Genomic DNA, 14,111 nt, shown 5'->3' on the forward strand with positions numbered 1-14,111 from the left:
GAACAGACTGACAGCTGTCAGAGAGGAGAGGGTTGCGGGGGAGCTTGGCTGAAAAAGTGAAGGGATTAAACAAAAAAAAAGGATGAAATAGACACAGGCAACAGTGTCAAGATTACCAGAGAGAAAGGGGGATGAGGTAAGGTAGATGAGGGTTAAGGGGGGATAAATGATGATGGAAGAACTGACTTGGAGTGGGTGGTGAACACACAATATACAAATGATGTATTGTAGAATTATCTAAAACCTATAGAATTTTATTAATGTCATCCCAATAAATCCAATAAAATATGCAAATTTGCTTTCAAATCTCCTCTTTAAGCCCACGATATAGAGAAATGTGAGAAAGTTACTAGTATAGTAATGGGACCTGCCCTCTAAGTCTCAAACTTTCAAATAGTTATCTTTCACATTCCCAGGACAAAGGTATATGATGATCATCTTTATTTTCTTATTTTCTAAAGGGATAGAAGTCTACCCTTTTAGTAAAGAGAGATTGATTAGTTATATAGAATTTTTGTCTTTAAACTTTTATTATAGGAAAATATCCTATATAATAAAAGCCCAGTGACTGAAATGACGGAACAACCAGAACGACCAGAGACGAGAACGACCACGGATGGTCCCACCCCCCAGTGGGGACCCCCACCCTGATCCGGGGCTCCCATCAGGGCAAGCTGGCCAGCCCCCACCCATGCACTGGGCCTCTATCCTATATAACAAAAGGGTAATATGCAACTTGACCCTAATGGCAGAACAACCAGAATGACCCCTGGACCAGTCACTATGAGGCGCACTGACCACCTCTCGGTCCCTTTCCCTGGCCAGCAGGCTCCAATCACCCAATGGCAAATGGGGAACTGGGGTGAGTGGCGGCAGGGGATGGGGCCAGGGAGCAGGCAGAACGGCTGACCTCTTGGCCCCTCTCCCCCTGGCCATCAGGCTCCAATCGCCTGATGGAGAATGGGGAACCTGGGATGGGTGGTGGCGTGGTGGCGGGGGGGCAGGGCCCACTGCAGGCAGCTGGGGAAGATGGCCCTGATTGCAGGCCGGGACTAGGGACCATACCTGCACACGAATTTCGTGTGCCAGGCCCCTAGTGAATATACACTGAGTGGCCAGATTATTATGACCATCCCATCAGTACTTCTTTGGGCCAACTTTTGCCTTCAATACTGCGGCAATTCTTCTTGGCTTTGACTCCATGAGATGTTGAAAGGTGATGCAAGGAATCTGAGACCAGGCCTGATGAATAGCACTGCCCAGTTCTGTGAGATTTGATGGTTGTGGAACCAGCTGCCTGATGGCTCTTTTAACTTCGTCCCACAAATGCTCAATTGGATTGAGATCTGGTGATTTTGGGGCCACCTAAGCAGGGTAAAGTCTCCCTCATGTTCTTGAAACCACTCCAGCACAATATGAGCACCGTGGCATGGCGCATTGTCTTGTTGGAAGAAGCCATCTCCATTGGGATATGCCATCAACATGATAGGATGAACTTGATCAGCAATGATACTTAGGTATGTTGTGCTATTCAGACGTTGTTCCACACGAATTAAAGGGCCCAAATCATGCCAGGAAAACATGCCCCAAACCATACCACTGCCCCCACCAGCTTGAAGGGTTGTACTCATGCATATGGGGTGCATGCTTTCATGCTGTTTCTGCCAAATTCTCACTCTGCCATCAGCATAATGCAACTGGAAACGTGTTTATTGGGCCACATGACTTTTTTCCAATGCTTGAGTGTCCAATCCTTGTGTTCCTGTGTGAATTGGAGACGTTTTATCTTGGTAACTGCAGACAGCAATGGTGTTCGAACAGGCCTTTGGCTTCCATATCCCATATGATGCAGTGTATGGCTAATTTGCCTACAAACATCAGGTGGTCATAATAATCTGGCCATTCAGTGTATAAAACAGATAAGTTGTATACTTTAAGTATGTAGTTTATTATATGGCAACTATAACGCAATAATGCTGTTTAAATAGACAAAAGTATTATGAAAACTCACCCCCATAAATTTTTATTCAACTCATGGCAAATCTTATTTCATCTAAATTTCCACCCACTTCTTTGCTCCTATATAAATTTGAAGACATCCATTCTTCTGTATATTCTATTCATATCTATATGACACATAACCATATCACATTTAAAAAACATTTTATATATAATTTTTATATTAATACTATTAATATATTAAAAATTAAATCAGTTCCCATTTCCAATTTTCTCATGTTATGACATTTTGAGTTTGAATAAGGACCCAAATAAGGTCCACATCTTTGATTAATTGCTTGATTGGCATGTCCCTTTTTTTGATTTTTAAAAATTAAATTTATTGGGTTACATTGGCTAATAAAATTATATAAAGTGTACACTTCTGTAATACATAATCTTTATATTCATCACCCCAAATCAAATCTCCAGATTCTCCATCTTGCCTTTCTTTGTTGCAGTTGGGTAGTCTGTTCTATAGCATTTTTACTTGCTGCATTATGCCCACTGCATTACCAAGGTATCTTTTAATAGTCCCTCTATCTTCTCTTCTTCCTGTAAATTGTACATTTTAATGACAGGCTTGGAACCATATAAGCTAAGTCCAGTTTAAACTCCAGCCAAGTTACACTCATGAGGAAAAGTAATGATTATTGTTAAAACCAATGAGTTTTGAGGTACCTTGGTACACAGAATCATTGAGACATGTTAATAACTTTTAAAATCCTACATAAAATGAAAATGATATATTTCCAGTTAATATGCATTCTATTCACATTTTGGATATGACTGGCATATCAGATTCTAGAAATGCAGTCCTATCTTAGAAGTCACTAGATGTCACCTAGTGAAAACAGTGACATCTGGCCTTGATATTGGAATTGTGGTTTTTCACATCAGAACCTTGAGAGGACAGAGCTTAAACACATGCTTCTTTGAAATCCTCTCCCCAAAGCAGGAGCAATATGATACTAAAACAATACATTGCCCTAGAAGGGTACAGCCAACTCTCTGCTGTGCAGTAGTCAAGACTGTTTTGCATCATAGATGTTCAGGCTGCACTGACCAGCCTGTCAGGAGGGCCCAACCACTAATTGCACCTACAGAACCATACCTTTCTTAAAGCGTATATCCAAAACTCTTCCACGTTAAAAAAAAAAAAAAAAAAAAAAAAAAAAAAAATCAAAACCTGAAGGATAAAGTCAATATTTAGGAGCCCTGGAATGATGATGATTTTGTGCAAAAATAAGTCTTATTTGAAGGATCCTAGAATTTATTGTATCTTGATGTCACTCAGAAAGTAGTACTTCAAAATAAATAATCAGGAAGTTTCTAATTTTAAAATTCCATTAAAATTGGTTACTAAATTCTTGTGCTAAAAAGAAAAATATGTCACTGCAATGTGGACCATTTCATCAATGCAGAAGCACCTCTGAAAATTCTCTCCATTAAGCTATGGGGAAACAAGCAAAAATTATCAAAAGCAACTTTTTCAGAATTCCTAAAATTAACCAAAGGCATGTAGCAATCTGAGGCATGTTTGTGCAATTAAAATGGCTGAATCTCAGAGCAGTGTGTGTATTTCGTGATGTTTTAATTCGCCCAATCCCCATTCCATCTCCAGCTCCATGATAGTCCTGAAAAGCAGCCTGGCAGTCATTGGAGGGAGCCACATAGGGTTGGGAGCTCCTCCAAACTTCCATTTCCAGAGAATTGTCATTATTTAACTTATCTGGTTGTTTTCTAGAATACCCCCAAGTGCAAATCAGTCTTTATTAGACAGGTTTAGTCAGATTCTAGAAAGAATTTCGTTTACACGACTGGAAATGCAGTCCTATCTGAAAAGCCACATCTCTCTCAGGCCGAGGCCTTTTCCAGTGGCTGTCCAGATAATTATAGGCAATTGTGTAATTTTGTGGCTGCCTGAAATGGTGGATAACTGTTGGGCTAATCAAAAAGCTTAAAAGGAAATATGTTCATAGGGGCTTTGAAAGCTCTGACAAACTCCTGAGCACCTAGAAGGGCACGCACACAGTACACATCCTTAGGAAAGACTTGAGAAGGACCCAAGCTCTCACCTCTGGCTGACCAAGAAGCTCTGTGCAAGCAGGTGGTACTTACCAAATATGGCAAAACCTAGATTATAAAACAGGTTCTGTAATTAATAATCAGCAGCATGACCTTAGGAAGTAACCTATCTTTTCTGAGTTTCTCAATTTTTTTATTGGACTGAACCTGTGTTTATGGGGAAACCTGTATGTATGTAGATGAAAGAGTTTGTGAGGGAACAGGCATGTACCTGGTCATTGATGAACTTCAGACTCTAGATCAGGGGTGGGCAAACTTTTTGACTCGAGGGCCACAATGGGTTCTTTTTTAAAAAAAAAAAATATGTATTTTATTGATTTTTTACAGGGAGGAAGGGAGAGGGATAGAGAGTTAGAAACATCGACCAGCTGCCTCCTGCACACCTCCCACTGGGGATGTGCCCGCAACCAAGGTACATGCCCTTGACCGGAATCGAACCTGGGACCTTTCAGTCCGCAGGCTGACGGTCTATCCACTGAGCCAAACCGGTTTGACAACACAATGGGCTCTTAAACTGGACCGGAGGGCCAGAACAAAAGCATGGATGGAGTGTTTGTGTGAACTAATATAAATTCAAAGTAAACATCATTACATAAAAGGATACGGTCTTTTTTTTTTTTAGTTTTATTCATTTCAAACGGGCTGTATCCGGCCCGCGGGCCGTAGTTTGCCCACGGCTGCTCTAGATGGTTCAGAAATTGTATGCAAAATGTTGGCATGCATATTTCTATTTTTTTCATAAAGCTCTAATGTATTAATCAAATAAAGGAATCAATTACCAGAAACCAGTTATGAACAATTAGACAAGATTACTGGTAGAACTTTTTTTTTTTTTAAATTATGCGGGCATCCTGGTATAGTTAACAACAGAGTTGGCAGGAACCAGGCCCAGGATGCCAGCCAGCTTCTGGCTGCTGTTCTCCCAGCAGTGTAACCGAACTTCTATATGTAGTAGTAAATTCTAAGGAAATAAGATTTAAAAATCACACACATACGTGCGTGCGCACACACACACACTTGCTATAAGTCAGGAGAGGCTTTTAATATTGTCTATGTGTGTCTGTTTATTTTATGGAGAAAGGATAAGAGAAGCAAGTATAATAGAAAGATAAAATAAGTTAAACATACATAAAATCTAATCACAGTAAGATTGGAAACATTCAAATAATTGCAAGTCTATCAGAAACATTATAAAATAAATTACCTCAAGTTTTTTGTCTATGAATTTAATATTACTTTTGTTCTAATCCAAAATTTTAATTATGAAAAATTAAGACCAACTTTAAGAAGCTTCAATATTCACGTTTATTATTTATTAAAAAATTAAGGTATCAGTGTATATGGTGTACTGTGATCTTGGTTTTGCACATTTATTCATGTGTTTACATTATTTCAACTTTAATAAACATACCATATGTGTGTCTTTACAATACCTGATAAAGATTTAGCTATCTGGCACTTATACATGTATTATTGGTTCATTCAGATGCTCTGCACATCAAAAGGATGTTAAAAATGATTGGCCTGAAATTACTCCAAGATGAAGATTTATAGAAGCAGTTCTGCCCCAGCAATTGCCACATTATTTATTTGTGCCCCTTTAAATTTCCCCCCTTAATTGAATGTAAAGGTTAAAAAAAAAAGACAAACCAAAAAAATATCTGAAAGTGAAATTCTGTTACTTTTTAGTCCAATAAATAATTTTAGCTACGCTTAATGTAGCTTTTTTAAGGCCTTCATACAATTGAGAAAAATTAAAGTCCAACATGTTAAAACCCTGTTCTTTTATAAAATAAAAAATAGAATTTTACAGGTTTGCAGTTAAAAGTTACTCTTCAAAACTTATCATGCATGTAGTAGCTGCAACCCAAATGAAAGTCCTTGGTGCTGGCAGTCAGGGCACAGCCCATTGCCAGCAATGTGAGGCAGTAAGAACACACCATGATGTCAGAGGTCTAGATTTACATGTATTAAGCCACACGCCAGCAAAGTCTCTGATAAATACACATCATTTTAATAATATCTGATAGCAGATGAAAACATGCATTAGACTAAAAATGCCACAAATTTGTTTTTATGTCCATCCACTATAAAATTTTCTTTTTTAAAATTTAAAGTCTTGGTTCTCAGTTTAGAATACACAATAATCAGGAGGATACATGATGGGGAGCCAGTTTTCAGTAAAAGATGCACAATGGGTCCATCCAAGTAACTTCATCAGCTATAACAAAACACAGTGATATATTATTAAAGAACAGATTTTCAAGTTTAATGTTTAAGGCAAATTCTGCATTAAAAATTTAGTAATAATGTGGTAGTATGTAGAACTCTCCTTCCATCCAACCTAGCATCAACCCACCCACCGTCCTTTCTATGAACCAAAGTTCCTTACTACCAATTATAAACTTTCCTACCAGCTAACCTACCCTAGTAATTATTCTCATCCGAACCAACCTCCCTTCTTTCCCTCTTTCCTACTAACCTTTGCTTTCCTTACCAATTAACTTATTTGCTCCCTTCCTACCAATCTAGTTTCCTTTCATTCATTTCTGAGTGCCCACTAGAAGTCAAATTAGGCATTGGGAAAACAACACTGAACAAACTGACTTCCCATTTTTAGAAACTTATGTTCAATTCAGGAAAACCAAATAATAAAACAGCAAGTTAATACATGAATAAATAAGTAAATATATATACATATAAAATCAGGTATACAGTAAAAATAAAACTATACAATACAGAGTGACTGGGAAGTTACATGGTCAAGAAAGAGATCTCTTAGGAGGTAACATTTAAGTTGAAGCCTGAATGTACTGTGTCAATCTGAGGAAAAGCTTTCTGCACAGCTCGAATAGTTCGGTCCCCTGTGGACAGGGTATGGCCAAGGATTTTACCCAAGCAGAAAGGAGGCTAGTGTGGCAGAAGCAGAGTGAACAGGGGAAGTGGGATCTGAGATATGGCTAGAAAGGAAGGCAGGAGCCAGATTACATGAGGCCTTATAGGCCACAGTGAGGAGTTTGGATTTTATTGTAAATGTAATGGAGATTCACCAGTAGGTGTCAAAGCCAATGTTTCTGGTTGCTAGTTGAAAAACAGATAGGGAAGCAGAGTGGAGGGGAGACAAGTTACAAAACACCCCTGAAATCAATGTCTGGGTGGATCACTGGCTTCACAAATGTACAAGTTTGCAGAGTACAGCCTACATGATGAGACTGGACTTATTAACAATAAATTCCAGAAAGAGTTCTCTTAACCTATTCAGAGATCTGAAGGAATTTAAAATGTCATACAATTTTAACTGGTAAAGGTATGCAAAAAAGGGTCTAAGAGTAAAGATAACATATAGTTTAATAAAAAATTTCCATAGGAACCTACTGGTTAGTTTTACACCCAAAGAATACCTTAAATATAAAGAGCAGACCCTTGACCGCATAACCAACATTCCCCAACCTCCCTTTAGGCATAAACCAATTATGCATCACAAAGACAAGGTCAATAATAAGTAATATCTGTGGAATTCAGTAAGTTTTTATACTTGACAATTAACTTCTGCAAAAAGGACAACCACAGAATTTCACTCAATATAGTACAATATGTGATAAAATAATATCATGGCTGCCCTGGCTGGTGTGGTTGTTGGTTGGTGTGTTATCCCATACACTGAAAGGTCATGGGTTGGAATCCCAGTCAGGACACACCCAGATTGTGGGTTTGACTGTGGTCAAGGATATACAAGAGGCACCGATCAATATTGCTCTCTCACATTGCTGTTTTTTTCTCTCCCCTACCCTTGTTCTCTTTCTCAATCAGTAAAAACATATCCTCAGGTGAGGATACAAAAATGTAATAAGCCCTGGCCTGTGTTTTTCAGTGATTAGAGCACTGGCCCACCAAAGGGTTATAGGTTCAATCCCCAGCCCATTCGAGCACGAGCAAGAGGCAACCAATCAATGTGTCTCTCTCATCTCGATGTTTCTCTGTTCCTTCCTTTCTTTCTCTGGCTCCCCCCACCCTTCTACTCTCTCTAAAAATCAATAGGAAAAATATCATTGAGTGTGGATTAATAAAAATAACAATAAAATAACATAATGGCCTATCTCAAATGAAGAAAATCAAATATAAAACTCTAAAAATTCAACCATTTTAGAATTAAGCCAATATGTATTTAATGAAATTATTTCCTTCATAAAAGAAAACTTTGTCTTCTACCTGTACAAAATTCATAATGCATTGTGTGTATATTAAAAACACCTGAAGCTAAATACAAGTTTTCTGGACAGGAGTAAAAAATCTAAATGGCTTTTGACTGCCTCTTTATGTATTTATTTTATTGTTCAAATTACATTGATTAAATATTATTCATGATAAAGTCAGTACTGTTATATCACTACCATGAGGCTTTTTAGGTATCTTGTCACTATGCAGTATTGAAGTGACCCTTATGGTGACAACTGAAATATCACTTACTTGAATACAATTTTTCCAGTTTTCTTTTGTTGGTTTTTCTTCCACAAGTTTAGTTGCAAATTTAAGGCCTCTCCCATACATTTTATTTACTAATGCATGCTTGTATGCAAATGTCAAAACCTGTAATGTAAAATTAGATAAAGCTTATCTATGAAATATTTAATATCTTAAGGCATATAGCTTTAATGAAAAATTAAGGCTTTTACAGAAGTATAGCTTTTAAAATGAACATGTTCTATATCATGTAAATTTCAAAAAAAAAAAAAAAAAATTTTTTTTAAAAGAACAATGTCGCCCTGGCTGGTTTGGCTCAGTGGATAGAGCGCCAGTCTGTGAACTGGGTCCCAGCTTCAAATCCGTCAAGGACACATGTCTGGGTTGTGGGTTCGATCCCCAGTGGGGGCATGCAGGAGGCAGCCAATTAGTGATTCTCTCTCATCATTGCTGTTTCTATCTCTCCCTTTCCCTTCCTCTTTGAAATCAATAAAAATATATTTAAAAAAATAATAATAAAAATAAAAGAACAATGTCTTCAAAAAAGGAGGGTATCCCACAGAACAGGTAATTTATCTTAAGGAAGAAATTTTTTATAATAAATTCACTAGCTGTTGAAATCCATACCAAAATACCTCTTCATGAAAAAGAAAGCAGGGCTAACCTAAATGATTGCAAAAATGCAAATTATGACAGAAGTACAAAAGTATAGTTATTATAAATGATCAAAATTATAAAAGATAAAAGAAATGTATTAATTATATAAACTTTCCACTACATACTTTTATACAAGTTTTGTACCTTTAACTATCATATCTGTCAAATATACTTGTAACCATTTATTTACTTTTTTGGTCTCTACTTTTAGAATGTAAGAACATTCTCAAATAAAGAAATCCTGTCACATTTATTTGTATTCTAGAGCCAAGTAAAATGTAAAATAATTGTTTAACTCTGAATGTAAATAGGCAGGTAATATAATGCACGGCCCCTAATACAGTAGTATTATAGAAGAAATATAATTATTTATAACAATTTTATTATGATGTTCATCAACTTTCTGTTGGACCCATATCTTATTTGTCTTTTTCCAGCAGAAATCTTTTTTCAGTGTTTGGCATAAAGTAACACATAAAGTTTGGCATAGATATGTGACAGGTCCTCCTGTGTACTTAATACTCATTCATAAAAACCTATGGTAGGTACTGTCATTCACTATCCTCACTCAAAAGATAAGAAACTGAGACATCAGAATAAGATCACACAGATAAAAGTAGAAGAAGCAGGATTCAAACTCCAGCGGTCTGATTTCAGATCCAAATTCTTTTTTTTTTTTAATATATTTTTATTGATTTTAGAGAGGAAAGGAGAGGGAAAGAGAGATAGAAACATCAATGATGAGAGAGAGAATCACTGATTGGCTGCCTTTTGCATGCCCCCACTGGGGATCGAGCCTGCAACCTGGGCATGTGCCCTGACCGGGAATCGAACCGCAACCTCTTGGTTCATAGGTTGACGCTCAACCACTGAGCTACACTGGCCGGGCTCAAATCCAAATTCTTAACCTCTGGTGCAGTTTTCTGAATATAACTGAGTTCTTCCTACATATGCACTACTGTGCAGTGGGGGGAAACCTGAAGCATACAGGAAGAAGTTTCCACCTACTTCCAACGGTCTTTCCAACTATGAATTACCATAGTTCATTTTGAAAATAAACATCTGTCTACTAAAACAAAACAATTTTTGTGCTAAGCAAGGAGAATTCCACTGATTTCATTTTATTATTTTATCTCCAGGGGGAAAAAAGGTTGACAAAAAATTATAGTTATATGTCTACTATAAGAGTTATAGTAGAGAGCTAAAAGGACTTAAACACATTTTTATAACCAAAACCCAAACATTTGTCAATGTTATTTTTACTAAACTGGTCAAAAATTTGATCAGCTATAAATCAAGATGATAATTATTTAGAAGTTTAAGAGTTTTGAGAAAAATATCTAAATTAACCAGGATACCATCTCACTCCCCAATCCCTGACAAATTAGCACATAAATACAGGGTGTCCCAAAAAATGTATACATAACAGCTGATAGCTCAACTTTGAAAATGAAATGTATTTTAATTAAATACTGCCTTTATAATTATACAAAGTGTGTGTATACATTTTTGGGACACGATGAAGACACTTTCTAGAAGATATTTTTAATTTTAGCTTCATACATAACTAGCTAGATTAACCAAACCAATACTACATACATTCTCAAACTGTTTTCAAATTATCGTTGAATAGCCACTTTGCAGACAGATAAAATAACGGTAAAAATTGTTTTAAAACAGATATGACAAATAGGTACTGCTAAACACGTCTTCTTCAGAGCCAAGCTTACATTCACTACATTTATTCTCTTCTTCTTCTGGCCAGTAACTGGGAAATAGTAAACACTAGGCAATGGGGCACAAGATAAATCTGTGATGTAACCAAAAACTGCACAAAAAAGAAGCAGAAAGGTTACCTTATTGTCAAAAAGATCAGTCCATTTTGTAGTTTCCCAAAAAGTTTCCGTCAGAGAATCCAAAGTACTTTCTCCTTCTTCTCTTCCTTCTGCATCACTTGAAACAGCTCCATCTTGATCCTGTGCTTGAAGAAGATGGTCAGCCAGGGCACATCCTTTTCTACACAGGGCATCTACGAGGGTGGATTTTTGTTTGTCCATGTCACTGCACACCAAATCAAAATACATTTCACAGATAAGTAAAATTTCTTTAAAAGTACAGCCTTATCTGAATCAAACCCATGCATTTTTTTTGCTTAATATTTACAATGCAGAGATGTTATTAAGTAGCTATGTATATACATTTGTATTGTACATCAAATAAAACTTCTAATAAACATCCAATGAGCCACTATTTTTACACAGGTTAAATGGGTTAGAACAGATGGACTTGGTTGAAAAAGAATGCCATCAGAAAACAAATAAAATGCTTACTCTGTGCCAGGAACTCTTTTACCATTTTATACTCAAAACAATTCTATAAGTAAGATACTATTAATTACCTTCATTTTGCAAAGGGAAAAACTGAGGCACAAAGAGATTAAGCATTTGTTCAAGGTCCTACAATTAGGAAGTGGCAGATCCAGCATTCTAAGCTACTTAGTCTTTTTCTGGAATCCCTACTCTCTTTTTTTTTAATATATTTTATTGATTTTTTACAGAGAGGAAGGGAGTGAGATAGAGAGTTAGAAACATCGATGAGAGAGAAACATCGATCAGCTGCCTCCTGCACATCTCCCACTGGGGATGTGCCCGCAACCCAGGCACATGCCCCCGACCGGAATCGAACCCGGGACCCCTCAGTCTGCAAGCCAACGCTCTATCCACTGAGCCAAACCGGCTTCGGCTGGAATCCCTACTCTTAATCACTAAGGTAAACTGCCTTGCTCCAGGGCAGGTATCTTTATCTTCTTCTGATGTAACAAATCTCTACCAGGACTGCATCTAATGGTAAAGAAAGCAAACTGCTTTTCTTCTGCTTCATCTTAAAATGATTAAAGAAAATTATTACAAAGTATCTAAGGAGGGAGTATCTAAATCTTGACAACTCATTAGTTATAAGGATATAACAAATACCAAGAAGGAAAAATATTCTCAATAATATCAATCCCTATTTTTAAAAAGGTAACTAAGAAATGAGATGCAAGAAAGATTATTTACTGGTTAGGTACTTTTTTATAGTAGCTGCATCAGGCCTGGGGTCAGTCTTCATAGCAATATAAATTGCTAGGGCCGTTTGATCTATATGAGAAATAACAGCATCTGCAGCTTCAACAATTTCATTAAGTCTTTTCATTCGTTCCTGGAGAGGAAAAAAAGGTAAAAGGAAGGGAAAAGAAAGCATGTTACCAATGAGTATATTGAAGCATTTTCATGTCTGTTTTCTCAACTCCAGTGTGAGGGGACTATATAGTCCACTTGCAGCCCAGGGGGCTCTGCACTCCTACCAAGATCTTTGTAACTGTCAGCATCTCTTCAAAAGCTGAGCTTAGACAAGAAAATACCTAATTTACACTCCCCATTGGCCTTAAGTGGTGAGAGTAAGCAAAAGATAAATTTCATAAAAATGTAAAGTGTTTTCTACAAAGGCAACTCCTTTTCTGGGTATCTTAAGAAAATATTTTAGAGATTGGCTATTTATCTCAGTCCCATGCCACCTGCCACATAAAAACAGAAGTAAAAAAAGCACTAGCTGATGAAACAAGTCTACGATTATTCATGGTGTTCTTAGCAATCTGCTTCTCCTGTTCAAGTCTTTTAGGTCTCCTTTCAACACTTTCTAGTTCACTCTAAACCCTTGATAATTTTTAAATAATTATGGCTAGCTTATTCCTACTACCATGATTACTAATGAGAGCTGGCCATGTTAATAAAGTATGAAATTATAGCTATTTCTTAAAAGCAAGAACTGTAAACAAACTTAATGCAAAGTAAGGGGTGCTTCTTTTGCTGAAGATGATAGGATTTGCACAGGCTAGGACCACTGCCTTCTGTTCCTTGCCCTGTAGGTTAACGCCAGAAAAGCAATCCTTAGAGTATCTTAACTACTATTACTACTCCCAGTGATCAAAGAGCAAGAATCCTAAACTTATAGTAATGGTCAGGTTCTTTACTTAGCTTAAATGAAAACAGCTTAATGGAACAGTCAACTTGAGGAAACACATTTTCAGTAAGAATAAAAGACAAATATAAGTTTGTCTTTTAATTCAAAACACAAACCTTATTTAATATTACAAACAAAATAAGATACTCATATTAAAAATGAACAGGCTCAACCTTTTCAGCATCCAACTGATGAAGTCGTGCAACATATAGAGGAAGATAATTAGGGTATGTTTCTTTCAATTCATTATAAATATCACTAGAATCCAGCCTATATACAAAAGAAAGAAAAATCATTATTTCATTTATTTTAGAAAGAAAATTTCCATATTTCCTATTTTTTAACATTGTTTTAAAGTTCCAGTCAATAATATAAGGCTTCAATTTGAAATATAAGTATACCTAATGACAAGGATTATCATTATTTGCAGGTGGTATAAATATGCTTACCTAAAAAATCAATGAAATAAAAAAATGAAAATCATTTCAATTAAGAGTTCAATAGGATGGAAGATAAAAATAAGCATCGACAGCTTTCCCAAATAGAGGAAAAAGCCCGACCAGTGTGGCTCAATGGTTGAGCATCGACCTGTGAACCAGGGGGTTGCAGTTCTATTCCCATCAGGGCGCATGCCTGGGTTGTGGGCTCGGTCCCCAGTTAGGGGCATGTGGCAGGCAGCTGGTCAATGATTCTCTCTCATTGTTGATGTTTCTGTCTCTCTCTCCCTCTCCCTTTCTCTCTGAAATCAATAGAACTATATTTTTAAAAAATTATTAATGACAAATGACAACAACGTTTTATTTTTTTAAAAAAAAAGGGAGGGGAAAAACATTCACAAATAGCAAGAAAAAATAAAGATTTAGAAATGTCCGGGATCAAAAGAAAAATGTAACTCTTTCTGAAAAATC

General features: G+C 36.7%; 1 protein-coding gene across 5 annotated transcripts in view; it reads right to left on the bottom strand.

The window, feature by feature from the left end:
- Positions 1-5,372: 5,372 nt before the first annotated feature.
- The window catches only part of TPP2 (tripeptidyl peptidase 2), an 87,046-nt gene continuing 78,307 nt past the window's right edge, over positions 5,373-14,111 (bottom strand). For 3 of the 5 annotated variants that reach the window (XM_036297642.1, XM_036297641.1, XM_036297644.1), the window contains 5 exons: positions 13,377-13,473; positions 12,272-12,402; positions 11,061-11,265; positions 8,554-8,673; positions 5,373-6,307 (listed from right to left, as the gene is read on the bottom strand). In XM_036297642.1, the coding sequence (XP_036153535.1) occupies positions 6,218-6,307; positions 8,554-8,673; positions 11,061-11,265; positions 12,272-12,402; positions 13,377-13,473 (643 nt within the window). In that variant the 3' untranslated portion in view covers positions 5,373-6,217. Of the gene's footprint in view, positions 6,308-8,553; positions 8,674-11,060; positions 11,266-12,260; positions 12,403-13,376; positions 13,474-14,111 lie in introns of those variants that run through there. The other 2 variants (XM_036297643.1, XM_036297645.1) reach the window with 2 other exon arrangements.

The sequence above is a fragment of the Myotis myotis genome, unplaced genomic scaffold (genome assembly GCF_014108235.1).
Source record: "Myotis myotis isolate mMyoMyo1 unplaced genomic scaffold, mMyoMyo1.p scaffold_m19_p_3, whole genome shotgun sequence".
Lineage (NCBI taxonomy): Eukaryota > Metazoa > Chordata > Mammalia > Chiroptera > Vespertilionidae > Myotis > Myotis myotis.